The 24,251-nt window shown below is 37.7% G+C and overlaps 1 protein-coding gene across 1 annotated transcript; it reads left to right on the top strand.

The window, feature by feature from the left end:
* The first annotated feature begins 1,722 nt into the window (after positions 1 to 1,722).
* Positions 1,723 to 12,679, top strand: LOC148023078 (DNAJ heat shock N-terminal domain-containing protein). Its single transcript, XM_087696067.1, has 4 exons — positions 1,723 to 1,999; positions 2,218 to 2,747; positions 2,873 to 3,073; positions 12,019 to 12,679. Exons 1-4 carry the CDS (start codon positions 1,849 to 1,851, stop codon positions 12,046 to 12,048), a joined length of 912 nt encoding a protein of 303 aa, XP_087552193.1. The 5' UTR covers positions 1,723 to 1,848; the 3' UTR covers positions 12,049 to 12,679.
* The last annotated feature ends 11,572 nt before the right edge of the window (positions 12,680 to 24,251 follow it).

Below are 24,251 nucleotides of genomic sequence, written 5' to 3'. Positions count from 1 at the left end.
GGTATGTACATATGCAAATACATTTTTGCCATTGAATAACTTCACCTCACGCTCAATTGCTTGCAAAGCATTCATCACAACACTTTTTGTTTGAGCTGAAGCTTGCATCACCTGTTGTTGTTGTTGTTGTACCTGCATAAGCATATTCATATTTTGCACCAACTGTTGCAAAACATCAGTGGAGATTGTATTCGAAGCTTCTCCTATCTTGTCTTTCCTTCTTCTGACGACCTTTCACATCGGGTTCACCAATGTCAGAGGGGTTTTTCTCGAAAGGTCGAATCCACCGGGGATCAGAAGTAGAAGGAAGTAGAGATAGGTGATGGAAGAGAAGATAGAGAATACTCAAGTGGTAAACATTATAAAGACAAAACACAATGAATTGAATCAATATGTATTGAAAGAACCTGGAATCTTCGCACTACTCAGAAGCAATCTCCAGGCTTTAGATCTCATGGAGCTTCTTCGTAGAACAAAATGTGCATAAAAATTACAGCTCATTCTCTACTGCTTGGAACCCAAATCTGATGGCTCCGAAAGGGGGGTAAAACCCCAAGATGCCTGGTTCCGGATCTCCCAGATCACTCCTTCCTCTTCTTTTAGTTCAATATGTAGTTTTCAGTTTGTTTACAGCGATCACGACACACACGATTTTGCCAATCTGTCCCTCTTGTGAAAATCCCATAATTGGTTGAAAAAGCCACTAGCTTTTTGCATGCCATCCTAATCTAGAAGCTTTTTCTAACTTTTTCGGATTTTTACAATAAATGATATAAAAAATAGGCTAAAATTATCCAAAAATCTAGTATTTTCGGATAATCCATGCAACTCACACTAGTACTAATGGCTCAGATCACATTGACTCTCTAGATCAATAAAGAAGTCGGATAATGATGCATTTCATACTTTTTCACACTGTGTCCTCATAACATCACAACGACGCTTGGTACTAGCAAAAATTTAGAAGCAGACTCCTTCGAGGAGACTAAACTTCTACCTATTGTGACTTTTGTGCAATAAATCTCCCACTAAGGAGCAGATGGCTAAATCCAAGGTTGTCTCTCCTTTGTGCTCTCTGTTCAGTAAACAAGAAGAGATTGTGTTTCATCTCATGTGGTCATATCTAGAAGTTAGACCCCTTGGAAGAAGTAGGGTTGAGAAATGAGGTAGGGTTGAGAAATCAGGTTTTCATGGAACCATTTCTCCCCAACTAATCTTGTGTGGTGCTCAGGGCAAACTCAATGACGCGATCCTTGCCTTATGGGACATCATACGTGTTGTTGGAATTTGGTTCACATGGAGATTTAGAAACAACAAGCTTTTTGGAATGGTGGGTAGGTACTAGCTGTTGGATGTAGGTAAATGTAAGCAAGAGGTATTGTCTATCTTCGAGGGGTTAGGGAGGAAAAGTAGACCGTTCAAGGTCTTTCTGGAAGCTATGAAAGCACATAGCTAGTTTGTGCTATGAATCCTCACCACCTATCGGTGGTTTGATGTAAACATTATTACAATTATATAATCTAAACCACATTATTAAAAAAGCAAAACAACATTAGCGTTAACTAATGTTGATAAAACAAAATAACATCGATTAAAGTCAATATACATGAAGGTTTTTTTAACGTTTGATATCTACGCACATGGGCAACGAATGGGAGGAGGGCGTGATGAATAAATAGAACGGGCAACCGACAATAGCCGAAGGGATGGATCATGGCAGTCACATTACGGGCGTCCGTCGGCCGGATGTAAACCGGCCCTTAGTACTCCAAGCTAAAACATTAGCATTTAGTGCGTGCGAAAGGCAGAGGCCCTTCGGTGAAAGTCCTGTTGTGGCTGCGGCGATCAATGGAGGATCAAGAAGACTTCTATCTGATCTTAGGTCTGCAACCCGGCCTTGAAGGAGGGACTTCAGCCACAGGCGATGCTATCCGCAAAGCATACCGTACAAAAGCTCTTAGGTGCCATCCTGATAAGCGTCCTAACGATCCTCTCGCAGGTTTGCTACGTGTCTGGTTTATTTTTTTGTGTTATTGTCGTCACCTGTCTTAGTTCACAAAACACCTGATTGCAGATTTGTTTTGTAATCTTCTCTTGTCAGCCTGTCAATTTTATGTATGCAGCTGCTATGTTCAATGGTTCCTGTTTTGTTGTTCTTCTTTCATCATTACCCCTATTAGTTACCAAGTCCCTAAAGTTCTCTGTAATTGTGTGCAGCTGCTGAATTTCAAAGGCTCCAGAAGGCTTATGACGTGCTCTGTGATGAAAAGGCACGCAAAGCCTATGATGACTTGCTTAATATTCGTAAGGCCAGGCTTGAGAGGGAAAATCAGCTTGATTCTAAAAGAAGGAAGATGATGGATGACCTTAAGAGGCGCGAAGCTGCTTTTGAAGCTCAGGTTAAAGAGAAGGATGAAGAAGAAAGAGCTTTCAGGCGTTTGAAAGAGGAGATAGCTCGGATTCGTGCCATGCATAGCCAGAAAGGAGGGACTTTTACGGAGCCAGCTAAGTCGTCAGCAACAACAAAAGATCCACCAAAAAAAGCTAAGGGATTGACAACTTTGGAAAAGGAAAAAATGCTGAAGGTCTCATGGCTTTCTGCCAAAAATGGTGGCAGTGAATATACTGTAAACATGCTCAATGAGATTTTTAGAGAGTTTGGAAGAGTTGAAGACATAGTGATACGTCCAGAGAATGCTAGTAAACAAAGCTCTGCATTAGTTGTCATGGGCAGCAGGGCTGAAGTGGTAAGACATTACTCTGAAGTCAGTTGTGTTTTATTCGTACTTCCATTGAAGGGTCTTATAGCACTTGTTTGATTAACTATGCCCTATGATATAACTTTTTTCGTGGTTCATGGAAACTCAAGCAGATTGCTGCAACAAAGAGTCGATGTGGAGCTATTTCAAATCCCTTACTTGTTGTACCATTGGTGGCACATACTAGCCCTATGGACAATAAGTCCCATGCAGCATCCAAAGAAGTTGGTTCAGACACTAGCAAGAATGTTGGCAACATAGTGGGCTCTGCATATCATGACTATGAAGATGCCATATTAAGGAAATTGCAAAAGGTAGGTGGCGTCCAACCATCTATATGAATGCTTTTAGGAATCACAAAGGTTTTAAATATGAATATATCTTAAGTGAACTTAAGGTTTTGGTCTTGAATGAATTGTATTGTTTAATCATTGGATCCTTGGGTATTTTGCAATGAGTTGCACGGGCACTGGTTTTTTTTCAAGTGCTTACATGCACCATTTTATCATGTGTGTTTGCTTGAGTATGCAAATGTTTGCAAATGAATTTTTTTTCAGAGTACGTTCAGTCGACATTCTTGACTTTTTTAAAAAAATATTGGGCCTTCAAAAAAAACATAGTTTTGGCTGTGGAATTGTCTATTTCAATCTTCTCAATAACTTGTTTCATCTTTTTCTTACTGTGGGCAACCAACAGAGTGCTCCTAGTGTTCCTCTCTCAGTAGTATGTAGTGTGCATGTATCGATTAAATGATAGATGGAGAAGAGGCAGCCTTATATAGGCTGAAATAATACAAAACAACAAATAGGTCATCCAATTGTTAATGATGCTAGTAATGTAGGTTGGCCAACTATAATACTAGCGCTTGCTTACAAATGAAATGCACTCAAGTATTATGCTTGTACAACCATGATATGTACATTGCCAACGCCCTCTCATAGATCATGGGTGATGGGCACAATTGAATATACAATGATGAAAGACCATAGTACATACGACAATAACAATCATATAGGACCATGGATACCCAAGTAGTGGGTGATCAAGCCATGACCAAGGTGTCTCGAGAAGGCATTGTTGTCGATATGAATTGTATCAATCTTTGACCATAGAGTAGAAATAGTTGAATCTCGATGACTATCATGAACCAACTTCACTAAAAGCACATCATGAACATAAATTGCTTGCCTTCAGCCAAATTACCAAACAGTAATTGGGCATGGATCTTGAGGTGGCTGAAAAACTCTAATTGCTTCTATAAATTAGGGTTTCAGCAATAATTTCTTCAACTGCACGCCACTTGGAGGCTGGAGCCAGAAATGGATGAGAACCGTTGAGGGCTAGACGGTAGATGAGAGTGGATTTGAGGTGAGGGAGATTTCTGTTTTGTCTCGAGAAGTGAGAGAAATAGCCATCGCCTGTTGTTCAATAGTCCACATGTTAGGTTGCTTGCTGTTTGCGGCCCCTAGGCTGATCGCCAGCTGCCCTAGACCCTGAGGATACAGTCATCAGCTGTCTTGGCCTCTCCTGGAGCTGTCATCACCTGCTGGGGCCTCCTATGCTGATTGCAAATGGTCAAAATCTGTTAGTGCTTGCTTGAACAACCTCTCTTCTGTTTCTCTCAACCTCCATCATGCACAAAATGGCTGGAATCAGCATCAGCCAACCCTAACAGCCCTCTCTCAGACTTGCATGGGGAAATTTGCAACTTGGCAGCCTTCTAAATGAAAATTTCAGTTTTAATTAATTAATTTTCACTTTTAATTTTTGAAAATTAAATAATTATTCCTTTGTCCCATCTTTGAATTGGCTAGTGCCCCTTCACATTTAATATGCTAGCCCGTGTGGAACATTTAATTGTCCCAAACATTAATTAGCTTAGGACTAGGCATTAATTAATTTAATTAATGCCTAGTCTCCAATGTCACCATTGGACATTTTAATGGCATAGACCCAAATTGACACTAGGCACCCACAAATACCTATCTAGAATAACTAAATACATCTAGTGTAGAACACTTGATTTTTTGGTGATGGGAGATGTGACAGAATTGTCATAGCTAGTCCTTCAAAGGCTATGCAAGCTTGTTTTGCATCTCCTCCATCTTGTTGATGCGATCCTTCATTGTAGGGGAATCTACAATAGCCGTCATAGCTCCAACTTGAGGGATACACGATGCCCAAATGTCTAGACCTACTAGAGAGATGCCAATCTCTTCTAGACCTCTATGGCAGTGTGGATATGTTTTACATGCACAATTATAGAATCTACATAACTCAAGAAGAGTAAAGAGTGAGGTCTAGCATTCGATTGATGCGAGAAAGCTACCAATTCCAATGTCACTTCAACATGGGGATCCATGGTGTAGATTAGGGAATAGGAATTGTCACAAAATCCCAAAAGTCAAAATTGTTGAGGATACACTCGACTTTACACAACCATAGAGGGTAGTTCGTTCGAGGGTACAACATGCACCTACTCAGGGGGTGCCACAACTATCGATTGGGGATTGGTAGTTTTGAAAGATGAAGTCAGAGAATGATAAGATGGTGATCGCTTTGGTCATGGTCCATCTTCTGATCCTCATCATCACAACTCTGTGAATGTCGGTCTTTACGATCTTGGTTGTCGTTTGGATGTTCCTTGCAATATCGATCCACACAATTCCCCTAGTCAAACTCATCTCTGTTATAGATGTCCTTCAAGAAAACCTACAAAAAAAATGCCAAAGAAAGGCTATTGCTTTAGATGTTTTCCACTTGCTGTTAGTCTGCTAGGAAACAAAATATTGATGTGCATATGAACTTTGAAGATGTGATAGGGTTTGCTAAAGAAAACAATGAATGGATGAACATAACTAAAACACTAACTCACGCGAAAATGTAAAATGCAAAACACAAATAGAGAAGAAAGAAAAGTATGAAATGATTGAATGAATGAATGTTGTAAATGAAGGAAAGAGTGAACAAGATGCTCAAAGGCAAAGTTGTCCAATAGCCAACAACTCTCGTGGGAGCAGGGTGGAATAGTTGTCGGAGAGTACGTCTACAAGAGATCAATTGTGAGAGGTATAACCACCAAGCAAAGCTGAGATGGGCTGACAGAGACCTCCAAGAATTGATGGCAGTGGAAGAAACTGATTTGAATAAAAACACAGCAATGTCTGCCCCAATTTGGTGAGGGCAGGAGCTAGAATGGCCAAATCAGCAATTGCAACAATCATGAAATCCGTACGAGTTGATGAAGGTGTGCAAAAGCCTGTTGCTTGGAAGCATGAGGTGTAGTTGCAAACTGAACAGGTGGAAGAGGCAGTGCAAAATGCAACTGTAGATAGGACATCCAAGGCTGGTGATGATGTGGCAACAATTGTAAAGGCTAGACAACCACTGGATCGTGTGAGTTGATGGCTAGAACATGTAAAAAAGAGATGACAAGAGTGGTTGGGCTGCCCCCTATTTATAGATATGGGTCTCGCAAAAATTAGGGTTTTGGCTTATAGGACACAAACTTTTAGTAGTCAGTGAGTTTTGGGGCTGTCTAAAGAGCTAATAAAGATTTAGTGGGTAATGCATCTTGTTTATCTTAACACCCCCTCTCAAGCCCAAAATTAGAACTACAAAGGAATTGCAAAAGTAGCTCACCCCGTGCTTTTACCTAGAGACGTCCCACCCCAAGGCAACCAAGGCATTGGTCAATGGGTGCACGTTGGATGACCAAGATTGTACCAAGACTACAAAGGCGATGGTTATTTTACCTCGAGAGTCCAAAGGGCCATTCCAAAGAGGCCAAGGCATTAGACAAAGAGTGCTCATCAATTGCCCAGTGGCCTACTAGGACTTGCGAAGGCAATGTTAAACTACTTTGAACTTTTTGTTGTTGTTGTTGTTTCTTTGAAGTAACTATGCTCATGGGGGGGAAATAAGAGGGATGGTCAGATTCAACATCACAAAACAAAGACTATCCCAACTACCCATCTAGGGTATCGGTAACAAAAGAAATTGTGAAGAGGTATGGAGGTATGGTGATGAGAGAGCCATTGATGGAAACAACTTAGGATCCACTTAGGGGTGCTCTACACAATGAGATGCATTAGATGAATGGTACATGATGAGATGCACATTTTGCAAGATGCTTGGAGAGTGTTTTCTGCCTCGTAGGGAAATCGTTCACTTGCCCAAGTGCTCTTTTACAAATATGATGGTGATCATGTAAAGCAAAGAGTGAGTATGTACTACATAGGGAAGGGAGGCCATTGTTGAAGCTATACCAAAATCCTTATGTGCCAAGTGAAGGGTAGGAACACCCTCTCAACCATGGACTTTGATACCAAAGGAGAGAGGAACGAGATGTTGTCATCATGTGGTGCCAAGAATTGTGAATATGGAAGAAGATGAAGTATCCCAGCTGGAGGAGCTAGGCAAAAGCAACAAGTGTGGTAGCATCAAGAGATGTTGCAAGATCGGCCTTGGGAGGGGAACTCTCCATGTTGGTAGAAGAGCAAGTCTCCAAAGAGTATGAAACCACAAAGGAAAATTAAGTAACCCATATCTCCAGCCTTGGAAGGACAGATGCAAACCTGCATGTTAGTTCTAGACTAACATGTCAAACCTTGCAAAAGAGATTAGAATTTGCAAAATTGAGGTTCATAGTGAGATGCTTCAGTGCCAAACAAAAGTAAAGCTAAAATGAATGAGTAATAGAGTAATGAAGGGTGTTGGAAAGAAGACAAATGAAGGAGAATCCTAAAGCAAAGTAGCCTAACTATAGATTAGCCTATGGGCCCGACTTATTAGCCTAAGGAACTAATAGTGCTAAGGAAGAGTAACCTAAGTGTTATATCCTTGGACATCCAGATGGGCGCTAGTAGCATTGGTCATAGTGGTCTCGTGAAGTGATTTAGTGCGAATACACAAAGGGCACTTCAGGTTTAGGGTAGCCAATTCAAGGCCCTATTGTGCATATTCATTATGTGATCACCACTCTTGGACTCTTGGCATGTTGGATAATGTGTCTCTACACCGGGATGGCATGGGTTGTGGTATGGGATGCCAACCCTTGGGATGTGGTCATGATCCAAAGTGTTGCTAGCTTCTAGGCTTGGGGATGAGCCCGTTTGGCTCTATGGCTAGGAGGTGAGTCTGATGTCTAGTCCCTTTTAGTGTGGATATGGCTTGTATCATGTCTCGTGTGCAAGTTGGATGCCATGGGGATGCTTCATTGGTATCAGAGCATCAACATGTAATTGGATGCGAGATCCAATGATGTGCACAAAACTACATTTGCTCACAGGACCATGATGATTCATGCCTAATAAGTACGTCTTTATCTTGTTAAGGGTGGTATGGGACATTGCTAGCGAGAGTGTTATGCATGGAAATTACATGTTGCAGGAGTTGGGTAATGATGGCAAGGTATGTTTCTTGTCTGGTGCTCGTGCTTGGGTTTTGTGTTGGGACGATACTTGTGTGTAAGGATTTTCAGTGGGTCTAACAATTGGAGTCCAAGGAGTTACCACTCTAGGGCTATGGTAGACCATCTTTGGAAGTTGAAACCTTGTGGCTCGGATAAACATAAGAATTTTGACTTACAATACCTTTTGTCAATTTAACATTAAAATTATTGTTATAATTAATTTTAATGTTAATATACTATTAAATGCTACAATGATCTTAATATTTAATATTTCGTTAAGGTTAGTATTGATTTTAATGTAAACATTTTGTTTAATGTTAAGATGAACATGATTGTCAACATTAACTTTAGCAATCGTGGAGAGAGATGTGAAGAAGATTGTGAAGGCATTGCTAGGGTTGCATTGAGAAAACACAGTGTGTACGACCACAACAAAAGCACAATGAGACAAATACAAACACAGAAAGCAAAACTCAATCCCTAAACACAAAACTCAAAACTCAAACACAAACAAAAGAAGGGGTAGAAAGAACACAACTTTGAAGTGAATGAATGCTGTAAATGAATGTAAGAGTATACAGTGTGCCCAAGGGCAGAGTAGCGTGTTGGGGAGTGATGTTCATTGGAGACGGATCCCAAGTCTATCACTACCAGTTGGAGTGTGGGAGTGAGGATGCAGCAAACGTAAGTGTCAGGAGGGCCTGGAGCACCAAACGCAAGCAAGACAGGTGTGGAAGAGGGCTGGCAGCTGTTGCTTGATGTGAAGGAAGTTGTTGCTTAATGTAGGAACTATCGCCTGATGTGGAGGTCACCAAATGCAGCAACAAGTCACCTGATGAGGGAGATGGGCTACTAGTTGTCACTTACACACTAGAGGTGCAAACGCACTCTTGGACATTGGACACTTGGTTGGCCCAAAAACTAGCACCTCTTTTGGTATTTCTTTAACTTTGATTGCTAATGGATAGTGTACAAGTTGAGATTCCACGATCTCCTTTGCTGATCCAAAAGCCCCTTGTTGTACACACAATTAGCAAGCGATTTGGGCCAATTGCCCCTTAATTTTTATGTAGGACTTGCATAAATGGAACCACCAACTAGCCAACTGCTAGCTCAATTTACAATGGATGGCTAGGCATTTGAAATCCTTGACAATTCTACAAATTTCAGGTTTTGATTTTAGTGTACGATGCCTTCTCTTGTTTGGCGCAGGTCCCAAGGTGGCTGTCAAACCCTAATTTTTGCAAAAATTTAGGGTTTACAGCAGAAAATTTCCTATTGTGCACCAAATCTGGCCGAGATCAATTGAGAATGGTTGAGATATTTTGAGAAATTATTGGAGAAGGTAAGAGAAAGCCAAGATGAGAGAGAGATTTGATTTTCTTCGCAAGAAAACCCTAAAATCTTCCTACTACCTATTCCAGCCTGCATTGAACGTAGCCACCTACTACCAAGCACCTCCAAAATGTTATCACCTGATCAACAATGCTATTGCCAGCCCCTGTTGTCCCCTGCTTGCTGAGGCCCCCAGATGGCTGTCTTTTGTAGCAAACTGTTGTTCTCTGATTAGAAAATGGACCAGCAGTTCTCTCTCTCTCTCTCTCTCTCTCTCTCTCCCCAAGCTGCAAACTAACTGAATGGTTGAGATTGAGCCCCCAAAAACGTTTTATCAATTTGCATGGGCATGTTTGCCAAGTGGCAACCTTCTAAACCCATTTTTCAGCATTATCCAACCATTTAATTAATTTTCAAAATTAAAAAATTCTAAAAATTAATGTCAACCCTTTTGACCTTGCCCAAAATTGAATATACCCATCCATAGTTAAATTGACTAGGCCATTTGCAACTTGGAGTGGTCCCCAACCTTTGTTAACCTTTAGATTGGCATTAATTAATTAATGATAGTCCCTAGTATCACCATTGACACTTATTGACCAAACAATTATCCTAGGGTCAAAATTGACACTAACTGATCCCCAAAGCCCAGCTGGTTGCTATTCACTTTCACTATTCACTTTGAGTGTGTGCACGTGTAGCTGAGCATTGGCGTTATAGTGCACTATTGTTGCCATAAACTTGTCGGTACATGCATTTCCACTAGAGTTACTAGGATACTAAACATACAGTGATACACGTTTATCATAGAAGTCCCAAATTAGATATATTACCAGTAAATAGTACTTTAAATGAACATACACTATCTTTGAGCCCTAGTGTACCAAGGGAGTGAAGGTGCTACAGCCCCGCTTTGAGTATCGGACAATGCTTTGGATATTTTTGGGTTTGCTGAGCCTAGACAAAACAATTGTTATTATGACATGCATTACGATTCATTCTAGACAACTAAAGCCTCCTCTCCGCTTGTGACATGCTATTTTTTTGGGGCCCCAATTTGTACTTTGCTAGCATCTATAATACTTAACATGGTTCTTAAATTTTAAGGGCAGCACCAGTTACTCATATGCTTGGCATGCCTACTGTGCATTCCACTTGGAAAACTTGACTACAAGCCAAAGTTGCTGTATATTTCAATTTGTGCATTGGGTTGAATGTCTCCAAACGCATTCCCTTGCATCCCTTGCATGTTATGTGAATATCAACACTAAAATGTAGGTCTATCCTGCCATGGCAGCATCAAGATGCCAATGTGCAACTGCTGTTTAGAGTCCTTGAGAGGTCCAAGACTCTTCCCAAGGGGATGTCGGTTAGCCGCATTTAATGTACAGCTAGCTATTGCTTCCTTTAGGCATTGAATGGGCAACATAGCAGCATTTTCACTTGTGCAGAGGAACTGCATTTGATTAGCAGCATGTAGGATACTTTAGGTCCATATTGTTGCACACTAATTACTACTCCAAAGGGAAAGTCCACGTACAGGATTTGTGGACAGCTACCTATTGGAGCCTTTAGGTGACAAATGTATGACATCTCAAATGAAACAAGTTGCTTACATTTTATGAAATTCATAGTAAACCCTTGAAACCTGTTTCATATCTCCCGTTTCGGAAATCCCTAGCAATTATGAGAATATCTCATTAGCTTCGCACTTGCTGTTGTCTGCGATTCGAGCTGTGGATGTTGCATGTGATGTTTGGAGCTGTGTAGCATTAGAAGAATCACCTGCTACTCCACAAATTCGAGGAATAGATTATAGCATGTGACTGCTGCTGCTCTTTTCAAATGCCTCTCTCTTGTAGCATAACACACACTTAAAGGAAGTGATGCTGAGAGCGTGGCACAAGGCCAGGTAAGGTGTTTGCATTGCTTTGATACCATTGTTGTTCTTGATTGAGCTGGAAGTGTGCCCTATCCTCTTTACACAACTTCAAGCAAGCAGACATATAAGTGATAGGTTGGAATATTAGTTGTGTTGTGTGGATGAAACAAGCGAATGAACAAGCTGTTTATCCAAAGCAGCAAAACCCCTCCTGGTAAGGGGGTAAGATTACCTGTGTTCGTTTCCATTGGGATTTTCAAGAGGAAGACCTAGGTTTTCCATTGGGATGATTTCAAGAGGAAGACCTAGGTGTAACACATTCAATTGTCTTATACATCCTAACAGCTGGACATAAATTGTGCTAGTGCTGTTTCAACTCAGTTGTTATGAAAAGTAGGTTGCTTGAGGATTTTAACTACTTTTCATGATTTCAAGAGGAGCACCCAGGTATAACACATTCAATTGTCTTATACATCCTAACAGCTGGACATTAATTGTGGCAGTGCTGTTTTGTATTCAAATAGTGTATGCTTTTTTACGTTGGGGTAATTTCATTGTTAAATCAACTCAGTTGCTATGAAAAGTCGGTGGTTTGAGGTTTTTTAACTTCTTGTATTTGTGTTTTACAGAAGGCAGAGCAACTAAAGTCAAATGGTTGAGAATGCAAAATCCATGACTCAAACTCATTGCTATCCAAGCTACTCATGTGAGTTTATTGGAACCTTGTTGAAAACATGAAAGCCAGGACTCAAATTCCTTACTATTCAAGCTGCTCGAGTGAAGTTATCTCAGAATCTTTTGCAGCATATTGCTATCTGTAGACTTCAAAGGGGATAAACTGTTTTGACACATGAAGGCCAGCTGAGTCTAGAGCTTAAGCATGTTTCACCCACAAATTGGCTCTTGTACGAACATGTATCATCATGATTTCAAATTTCAGGCATATCATTATATTCTCAGTGCATGAAGCGAGATAACAGCAACCACTGATTAGTGAAATGCTGGGGAATGTCTTACAAATAGACATCTGATCCTTGCACTGAGTATCAACCATGAATCAGAGACAAGTTAAAACTGCAGAAAATGTTTCCTGAAGGAATCCTTTGTCTTGTAAGTACACACAAATATATCCAACTTCCACCTTTATTTCAATGGGAGCCAGCACTTCTGTTGCAGGAGTAAGATGGCAATACAGATTCGAGTGCCACTTTCTCAAATTTGTGGTTGATACTATATGTTGTTTATGTGTAAATGATAATGACATTTAACATGGCTCATTTTTAAATGGTGGTTTGCTCTTTTTATACAGTTTCTTTTTGCCAAAAGAGTTTGAAATGAAACACATTGTAAATCCCAAGCTGTCATGTCGAATTGTCTCATCATATGGAGTGAACAGACAAGCTGTGAACCGGTTAATTTCAGTGTTAAAAGAGGGCAGTCACCAATGCAATAATGATTACTTCGGGTACATGATTTTACCACTCCATTTACCCATTATGGTTCTGAAGTCTACCAAAATTTCCTGGCTGCAATTAGGTGGCTTTGTGCGGTTGATGAATCAATCTTTTAGTTCATCATGGACATCCCCACACTTGTTTCCTTGAGAAAGGGCCACCACCATGCTCCAAGTAGGTGGCTTGTGGCATCGGATTATTCTCTATTAGAAGTATCTGTGTCTATAATGAGGCACCTGAATGGATTGACTTTTGTTAGTTTAATACGAACTTGAGGTAGTCTGACTTTCAACGCATAATGCATATCCGTAGCTTGTAGTTCTATCCAACAATACTCAAGTGAAGCTTTATATGTATGGTATAGTTGCATTAAGCATGCACTTTGTAATGGTACTTACTGAAATTTTGTACATACTATGAAATGTGAAATAAACTATTAAAAACTTTTGGAGCATGGCATAGAGTCAGCACACTACTCTCCAAGAGCCCATAATAATGGGAAACAATGTCCTTTCCCCCCTTGAAGCATTGAGATGGTGATATATTAGATTATGATATACTATGAAAGGATCTAGACAGATAATATAGAACTTATTTGAACATTCATTGCTCATGATGGCCTTGTATTGGTATGATTTAAACATGGAGCTGCACCAATATCCATATAAGACATAAAATAGTGGCCACAATCCCTTGTAGACCGGCTATGAATCTTTTTTTAGCTAATATCAATATCAAATAAGGTATTTATAATCTCTTATTTACATGACCATAAGATACAACATTGCCATCAAGGGCATGGTCTAAATCATTTACTCAAATCAAGAAAGGAATATAATCTCATATTAGTCACAATAGCGTAAAAAGCAAAACACACGAATGATTTGAATGCATATTTCAAGTCCATATCCATAAGGTCTTACTTATTAAAGCTTAAAAAGTGAAACACATGAATGATTTGAATGTGTATTTCAATTCCATATTCATAAGGTCTTACTTATCATACAAGTTATTGAAGCTTTCTAAGTTCTAATTATTGGAGACTAGAAAGATCTATATCCATATCTTGTTAGTGGGCTTAGGTTCGCTTGCTTTGAGTGTTTACTTTTTATCAAGATTAGCATGGATAGTGTGAAATAAAGGATGTTACCATTGGAGGTAATGCATTGCAGAAAAATTGGGTTCATCTTTGCCTCCAAAAGCCCAAAGATTAGTGATCAACAAAGAAAATGAATCATGGTAGCAAGTAGATAAAGTTTCTTGGTGATGTTTGTGGTAATAACCCTTCTGATTTGGTGGTAGTATACTTCATCTCTTGTTTAATTAGTTGCCTACTTGGGAAGAGCACCATGCTATCAAAATGTTATATGAGGTTGCAAATAATTGCATCGATTGCATTATTGGGACACATCAAGATGCATATGAACATCAATATCTAATAAGGTATGCAAAGTATAGAAGCATTTGAGAGGGCTAGCTTGATTAAACTTTCTTATAAGCTTCTTCTTTTGTTAATAATTTGAGGGGGAGGAAAGAGAGAAGAGATAGAGAGAGATCCATATTCATTCTTACATTGTCAAACTCAAAGTGCAATGAACTCTGTCCTTCTAATTAAACACAACTCACACACACCCTTTTAACAATCTAGGGTTTCCACGACTCATGGCTTTGCATCCTCTTGGTGAGAACCCAATTCAATCTTATCTTCTAAAACTTCCCTTCAAGCTCATCAATCTTGAATACATCGATTACTTCGAACTTCTAAAAGGGCAAGCACCCTCTTGGTTAATGCCTAACATAACCCAACTTTCAAATATGTCATTTTCAAACTCAATAACTTTGATTAGATGAAATATAATACTTATAATATTTATCTACCTTAGTATCTTCTACATTGTCTCTGTTCTCACTTCAAGCACTAGTTGTTTCTTACTTGTTGTACACCTTTTAGATTGTATTCTCAATTGAGAATGATTTGTTATTTACATTTTTTATAATGGAAAATTTTGTAAGTATGAAAGTGCTTGCATTGTTGGTAGAAGTCTTATGGTCCTAGGTATGTAAGAGTGAGGATGGTTCATTTTACGTTCTATGTTTAAAACATATAGCTCAAATTGCTAACAAATCATTATAATATGTTTTATGTTGAAGTTTATAACAATTCATGACACTTTTTCACACTCTACAATGGCTATTATGTGCAAGTTCATGTATTTGAGTGTATGGTAATCAAAGATACACTACTTTAGCTTTGATATTATGGACTCATAATATTGTTCAATTTGTGTGTTGAGCCCACCTTTGATATCCTTCCATATTTAAGGTTTTTCCACATCTCTAATAATTTTGCACATCTATCACAAATTTCAGTTTTTTTTTTTTTTTTTTTTTTTGGCAAAACATGAATACATTAGTCTGTCTAGAGTGTATAATCAAACTTCCTTTTAGCTATGTTAGGTATGGTCACTATTGTTCATTGTCATTATTTGTTGCTTTTGTGCCTTTCATATTGATATTGCATATTTGTATGCATTTCTTTAAATCACCAACTATTGTTTATACTTCCTTGCCTTTTGTGAAGAAGACTACAAAATTCACATTTCATGCTTTCAATGTTGTGTATGATATTGTTGTTGCATTAAATACATTGGATTGCTAATTCTCTTATTGTTTTCATATTCATTTTTTAAGTGTTTGTTATAGGTGCAAACTTGCAATCTTTATGTGATAGGAAATATAGTTTATCATTCTCTTCAAGCTACCATTTAACATGTAGTTGTTGTTTGTTTATGTAATAAATTGCTAGAACAATGAAGAAAGCATTGCCCATTAATATAATTGTGTGCTAAGTAGTCAATGGTATGTTGCTTGTACTATTCAATTGTCAAAATTTTTACTTTTTATTTTTGCAGGCTTAAAATTTTGAGTGAATGCATTGTAATTGCTAATGATGTTTAATTAGTTTTAAGGTGAATGGCTACCAATTTCCAAAAACAATAAGTGATGGGATGTTTTTGTGTTGTAGGTAGATTTGCTTTGTGAAAATAAGTGAAATGATTGTTGTCAACATTAGATCTCTTATCGTTTGTCTCCAATGTTAAATAGTGTGAATCAATACATGTTGCAAGTCTTGAGTGGCTTAGTTTACATAATGTTAGCGAGAAAACCTTGGTTCTTGACTAGTGTATGATTATCTCTCACTATCTAAAAGCAGTTACACGTAATCAACATTGGTTCCAAACAAAAAGAGAGTGTGTGAGGTATTCGAGTGTTGCGACATTTTAAACTTAGTAATAGTTGTTAGGATACAAATGTTAAGGTCAATTGAAGATCAAAATTGAAGATATTTATCACCTCTAGTCACTATTGTTGAAACGATTCTATGCACCATAATCATTTCTTTGTTAGTTTAAAAAGTTTTGTAATGTGAACATGCAAAACTTTCTGCAAGTAGTACAAAAGTTAGACTCAATGTTTGAATGAAGAATTCAATATACAAGGAAGGTTGCAAATACAATAGTATGTTAAAGATTTCAATGTTACAATATCTTTGCACTGGAATGTCAATGTCTTGTTGTATTTGCTTTCTAGTATAATTTTAATGTGCCTTCTAATATGATGAACATCTCACCAAGAATTAACCATGGGAAGTTTGTTAACATGGATTTGAAAAGAAAGTTAATATTAAATCAAATTATCTTTAAATTGTTCTAGAATACCAATCAATGTATGTGGAAATTTTGTTTTTGCTATCAAATGATTGAAATCTAGAAATTTTGCAAAATTTATAAAACCTTCTTTTGACAATATAAAATCTAAGGGAAAGAAAGTGAGTAGAATGAGTTAGTACTCACTCATGCACTTCAATACAATGTACTATAACTAATGATAGTGTTTGTAACTTAGAAACAATGAATGAATTTATAACTCCCTTGAGATTGGAAACCATATTTGAAGTAGAGGAACCCATGGAACCTAACAAGGGTTCCATGGGTGCAAATGGTAATTACCATTTGTCAAATCAAGATTAACAGATGCAAATTGTATATCTTTAAGTATATAAGAGATCATCATTTACATACACTTTGTTCCAATCCAAGTCATAATGGGGTCTAAAGATATTTTGTATGACATGCTTTGCTACATCTTACTATGTGCTATAGTGGCTTATTAAGATGTAGCCATCTCATCAAGAATCTATAGTTGATGGAAGGTGGGAGCACTCATTTAGCAGAAGTCTACAACATAGAGGGTGTTGCAAGATGTGTTGGCTTGGTGCATAACATAATATTTTGGCATGCTCTGAATAAAATTACAGAGATTGTTAAATCATTTGTCAATGTGCTACTTGTGGTCAACTTAAAGAATTTTCATCAATTACAAGTCTTATTGAGTACAAATGCATATATCATTGCATGGGATTGCTTTTGCATTTGATCCAACATGCCTAATATACTTGCAATCATTGAAGAATGAAGTCACTAACAATTTTAACATGTATGCAATCAACTTTTGGGTGGTCAAGAGGATAAAGATGCATTTTGTCAAAGAGATGATAGACTAGGTAACCTTGGTGAACCATGGGTTTTGGAGGATATGGATTGAATGTCTACTCTAATGAGGCAAAAAGAGTATGGATAATGACATGTTTAAGTTGCAAATTGTTGCCACTAATTCTTCTATCATTGCTTTATTTAAGAGTTGTGAGCAAAACTGAGCAGCCTTTGATTTTGTGCATACTAAGAGACTAAATAAGCTCAAAGCTTCACAAGAAACAATATAGTGTACATGTATGTTAATATGCTTCTTTGAAATTATCTTACTTATATTACCTCCTAGGTGAATAAATTGTCATCTACAAGGGCATCCTCTCCACCTCCACAAACCATTGACAATGATGCAATAGAGCATCCCTTTGAATAAGGATGACTAGGAAGTGGTTAGTAATCTTTCAAAAATGGAAGAAATACATGTATGGTGCCTATGCTTCTTAAAAATGAAGAATAACATGTTTCAACACAATTCTCAATGAGCCAATACTAGATTTTCATTCCAAAAAGATAATTTTAATCCTTAAGAGTTCTTTGCTTGGAGTTTACCAAACAAACTTCCTACATTTTTTGGATGTGTGTTCTAATCCACACATCTCTTCAATACCTCTACAAAGCACATTTGTACAAAGTACACAGATTCATTATTCTTAGGGAAAATCTCTCTAGCTCTATTCAACAAGATGTGCTTCATTTAGAATCCATCTAGCTTTCATGATGTTAACCTTCTTTGCCCTACCACCAACTTGAAATAATTCACATAGTAGATAAACACCATTTATGGAAGGGGGTCTTCTTGTATCGCTACCTCCTCATGTGGGATTATCACAATTTGGGGTGACATCTGAGTTGTTGTAATGGGCCAGCTCTTCTTGCATAATCCTTTGACCATCGTGATTGTTTACATCTACCTCATCAACTTGTGAGACTTGGTATTTAGGAGGCAATGTTGCAAGTTGTGGCATTTGTAGGCTCATTTTGGTCGTAATCCATTGTCACACAAAGGCACATTAACACATTCAATTATCAATAGAAAAAGTAATTTTGAAGTTGTAAAACCAAAATTAACTTCAACCAAAAACTTGATTCAAAGTATTGTCCATAAGTCATTGCATTACATAGATATTGTTTCACATTATGTTTAGCAAGAAGGACAAGTTGCGATACATTACATTTAATACCTTGTGTGTCATGCAAATCAAAACAAAATTGAACATACTGAGAGGCTTTATCAAACTCAACATTGCAATATCATATTAACAAACACATTTGATCTTAAATGTATATCAAGACAATTATGCATCACATGGATTGATAATTATGCATCAAATTACCTTTCTTGATATGTGTTGCAAAGGCATGTCTATATGTATATTTGTATCCATAATTAAATGCTACATGCTACAAGATAAGGAAACTCCCATGATCATATGCATATGTCTTTGAGAAAAGTAAGGCCTAATGATGTGATGCTGAGCAACATGTGATTGCTTATATCTTCTAAGGTTGCTATCTTTGTTGGATCAATTTACAAACCCTCATCAAACACAACACAATTACTTCAATATTCTGATTTCTTGATGATCCTGGTGATTAAGCATACATGCCTCATGCGATACCATGTAAGATGGAGGATTAGTGTTGGATGAGGGTATCTCCACCTTCAATTTCTTTGTGTTTCTATAGTGGTGTTTGACTACATAGACAAATGCTCATTTGTTGCACAAAAAGTAGTTGATCATGTCTAATCTCTAATCCCAATATAGACTTTATTGACCTACTCCATCAAAATGTGATGGGATGTTACCCACATGCAAGTTATTATGCTTTTTATATCTACAATGCATATTGTATAATGTGTGAACAACACCATGGATGATCTCGAATGTATGTGCCTTGAAAATCTCTATATTTGGTATTTGGTTGTTGACTTCACTCATGACAAAAACTTATGTAGGATGCTTGCATTTCAATACTTTATTATAAGCTTAAAAATTTTGCATATGGAACCAATGCAAAAGAGTCTCTCCATGATGATAAATGAGCACAACAATCTCCATTGTTGCAGAAGCATCCAATGGTAATCCAAAGGGGGTTCTTAACATGTACCATGATGTTTGCTATAGAAACTACCACTTGTAATGATATGCATATCAATTTGCATTTTGCAATCATTGCAAGTGCTTCTTGTCCTATCACCTTTATGTGCACTCATGTTTCCATCTCCAGTTGATCAAGGCATTGATCTAGTTGATTGTATAAATGGCATCATTCACCAATGAGAAATCCATAAAGCCAAACTGGTAACACTTTGACGTTAGTATGGAGAAACTATTGTTGTTGGTGGATAGCTATCATAGACGATGAGCTAGTAGCCAAAGCATCAACTCCATCAAGCACAAAACTAAAATAGAATGCTCTATTTCATCAATTCCTTTTCTCTCCATCCTACACGTACCATGCCATAAATGAGTTTTGATGTCCTTAAACTGCTATGTTTTGAAATATAACACCTCATGCTATGCATTAACGTAGCAAAGTGACTATTTTAGTAACATAATGACACAAACAATAAAAGTATAGGACCAATATGAATTTTTGAACTACTTGTGAACCTAGCCCACATACACAACTAAGATTCGTGTAAAAATCTAGGTTATCTAGGATATGTAGTTATACATGTAGTCCACATGTGTGATTAGGGTACTTGCATTAGGCGAATCTAGGTTGGCCACTACATAGTGATCATAGTCCTAACCCATATATGCATGCCTAGGTTGTACGAAGGGGGAAAATTCCAAGGTTCATAAAGGGGAAGGATGAAAAGAATCATCACCACTATGATGTGATGGGACATGTTTAATGCTATATAAATGTATCTAAGGAATGCCACAATAATTAATCAATTAACAATCCTCTATATTATCTTGTATCCCTTCTCTCCATATGAGACATTTATGTAACCCTTCAACTCTCCTCGCACATAGACATGGCACGCACGGAGGACCTAAACCCACAACATGCATAGTCCCTTGATACATGATGAGGCATGGGTGCATATGAATATATTTTTTGTACATCTCATTTTGGCATAAGCTGAGACAAAGGACCGTTTAGTCAATTTCCCCCTCTAGTTGTGAAATCATCATTTTGGCACAAGCCAAGGAATGTCACAATGTTCTCATGTCAATATTGGTGTATTCTTCCTCACAATGTATTCTTTCTCTCTATAAGTTTAGTTGTGCATAATTTCATAAGACATATCTTACCAAATACCCTCATTGACTTTGTCTCCTAGCTAATCCTTGGAGAAAACTATGCTTGATGCAATGCTTTGCCACTTGGTCACAAGGTGCACTCTCACATTGACCAAAACGCTAAATCACCCAAAAAGAAAAAACCAACTACCACATAATATGTACATTCAAAAAAATATTTCAAGCACCAACATCCATGCAAAAAATAGCAATAGCAATTCAAAGTCAACATTTTAGGACACAAGTAGAATCCTTGTGCAGCATTAAACTACAACTTAAGTTCATATATGATGTTTTAAAGTCAAGAAACCAACACATCAGTCCTATGACTTAAGTGACACAAGAAAAATATGTCAAATAGCTTAAGGGATACCTAAAACACTCAACAGGAAAAATAAGTATCATAACCATTGAGAAGCAAATATCAAAACAAAACTCCTCACTGTCAATTACCAACACGAGCCCTATTGTATCCAACATCAAATTCAAGATATACTCTCCAAATCACAAGCATCTAGGGATCACCAACACACTTTTAAAGTTCAATTTGAACATCAAATGAATAACTCTATTAAATTTTCACAATTTCATAAATTAAGCATTACACGTAGTAAGTGATGAGAGAGAGAGAGAGAGAGAGAGAGAGAGAGAGAGAGAGAGAGAGAGAGAGAGAGAGAGAGAGAGAGAGAGAGAGAGAGAGAGAGAGAGAGAGAGAGAGAGAGAGAGAGAGAGAGAGAGAGAGAGAGAGAGCTTATCTAACTCTCCAAAATACAATGTGAATGCCTTTGTGCTTGATGTAGGTGCTAACAACGTAGTTTCCTCTCCTACTTTTAGATGGGCTAACCATTCCTCTCCATAATGTATGCTACTCCACACTATTATATTTGTCATATTGAACAACCCCCTACCTTGCTACTCATGAAGCCATGGTGGCCTGCTATCTTTTTTGTATCAATGTCTTCTACACTAATAATTGCTTAACTCTTATTTTAAAAGCCTCCTATCTGCCACCCTTAAGTAATAAATAAAATAAAATATGAAATACTAGGGGTACATTAATACGTGTGAGTACAAGAATATACTATGAGTTAAAAAACCACATGAAAGCTTCTTTGTACCAAAGGTGTGCCCCTAAACTATACTACGAAGATATCTATCCATGAAGAAAGATTGAATGCCATCTAATAATGACATGATAAATCTTCATTTTTTAATGAGAAATCCCCTCCAAAAATGAAAGGAAATAGTGCCAATGAAGCCTTGCCCCTTGGGAGCAAAGAGATGCCTACACAAAATTGATAGGACCAAGATGCATGTTAGTATTGCATATGATGGGCAGATGATGGTAGGAGCATGTGTGCTTGTTGAATTTGTCAAGTGAGGGGCACAATTGCATCCTAGGCCCTTGCAAGTCTTGGACAACCTATTTCTTCCTTTGTGCCTCCTTTGACAATCATGCTTTTTTTAAATATGTCATGTGCTCAAACAATCATGCATTGTTAAAAAAGTCTCCCCTTTGTCCTCTCTTTTTTCTCTCTCTACTCATATTAATTAGGTTATATTAAAAATAAATAAATATTATTATATTTATGAAGATAATTTATTTTTAAATAAACTAATTATTTAAAAAGTACTTAGTTTATATACCTAGGTATGCTTGAAAAAGATGTCAATGTGATGACAAGCTCATCAAAGTGTTTCTAGCTCACCAATCACATTCTCTATGCACCTACATTAAAATAGTTTTATATGTTTAAGGTAAAAAATAACAATCTTTCTCTTTTATTTCTCTCTTTCTAAATATTCTCTCTCTACTGTCTTATCCCTTCTCTCTCTTGATCATGATGTCTCCTCTCTCCCATCTGCCTCCCCCTCTCTTCTCTCCCCTCTCTCTCCCCCCTCTCTCTCGTGTTGGATATGCTCAATGCCCTACCCTCATAAGGTGCCATCAATGATTCACAATGCTTAAATTTGCAAGGCCTCCATTATGAGGAGAAGCCATGTGTGAGCTCAAACATTGGTTGTGGCCTGAATTGTATGTGAAATGAGGTCTATGTGATCAAATGGCAAAAAGGTAACCTTTGTGGGTCTAGCCTTTAGGGTAAATAGAGTAATTAAGCTAGTAGCAACTTGAGGCACACTATATGGAGTTGTGGGGTGTGGGAGTTATCAAGTCTTCTATTGTGGGGTCAAAGGGTTGTGGAAGCTACCCCTGGCTAGGGCAAGTCTAAAGGGAATATTTCCTACAATATTTTCAGACTAACTAGGAAAGGTTCATAATATGGTCAAATAGGTTGACTAGTCTACCTTTCCTATGCTATAAAAGGAAGACCCCTCAAAGACACCACCAATATATCTTTCACCTAGTTAGAGTTCTTTCAACTAGCTGTAAGCTCTTTGCCTATCATCTATTTAGATCATCATCTAAACTTCACAGTAGAAGCGTACAAGTGGATAGAGCCATCCTCGTATCAACTTATTTGAATAAGTTTCTATTTTTCTCATATTTGGTATGTACTCTATATTCCTTGCTCAAGTTTTTTTCGTTGCATCATGCCATTTTTACATTCCTCTCTCTCTTCTCTCTTCTCTCTTCTCTCTTCTCTCTTCTCTCTTCCCCTTCCTCTCTTTCTCTTCTCTTCATCTCCATCTCCCTCTCTGTCTCTTGATCCAAACTAATATTTTTAAAAAACCATTCAAATGTTACCTAATGTCCACCTACATTGAACATTCTTGCTCTAAGCTTTCAAATATCAACCATGGAATCGGAAAAAAAGAATAGTATGGTTCAAAGTCTTATCTCAAAATTTGATGGCACAGAAATGAGTAGAGCAAGGAACATTCATTCAAACTTATTTTAACTACCATCAGAATGTGCCTCAAAATGTCTAATAAAAATATTTTAAGTTGCACGTCTGTATGTGCACTAGCATTTTCATGAAAGCATTCCAAATTTTTTGGAGCGTGCATTGAAAATTGACTTCGATATTCTTCTCATCCCTTGTAATCAAGTTTATTTTTTAATTTACATTATCATTGGAGCCATCCTTCCTTATGGATTTCTTTCATGCGCCTTTAATAAAATTTAACCAAAGATGCATAGAGATAAATCCCAACTTGGAGGGGTTTCCTTTCACAATAAGCACTACTCATATATAATCTTGAGGGAATCCATCATTCAAGTACTCTTGCATATTGTGAAATGAATCAAGTGCTTTAGTTAGCTTTTAGATGTTCAATATGGAAACAACTGCTCCATGTTTGACATGATAGCAAGCATGAACAACAAGGATCCAGCTCTATAATGGGCTTATTCTAGCTATTAATGTGAACTAACAAAAATGCTTCTACTATGCAATCTCCCACTGGTTATTGTGCACTGTCAATCAAAATCAATCCTTGATACCATTATAAAGCATGGTTGTCCTTGTTTTCCTAGTAGTGAGACAACTAATTGCTAAGATACACAATGCTCTTTCTCTTTCTAATGCCTCAATGGTCACCCCCAACTGCGATTTGCAATTGTGCACCTATGCCTCTTTCATTTCTTCATTGATGGGCTCCTTTTCTTCTCCTCTTCCATTGCCTCTATATCTTTCCT

Source organism: Lygodium microphyllum, chromosome 16 (genome assembly GCF_053477565.2).
Source record: "Lygodium microphyllum isolate KBCC chromosome 16, Lygodium_microphyllum_v1.1.10, whole genome shotgun sequence".
Taxonomy (NCBI): Eukaryota; Viridiplantae; Streptophyta; class Polypodiopsida; order Schizaeales; family Lygodiaceae; genus Lygodium; species Lygodium microphyllum.
This window is presented reverse-complemented; position numbering and strand designations above follow the sequence as displayed.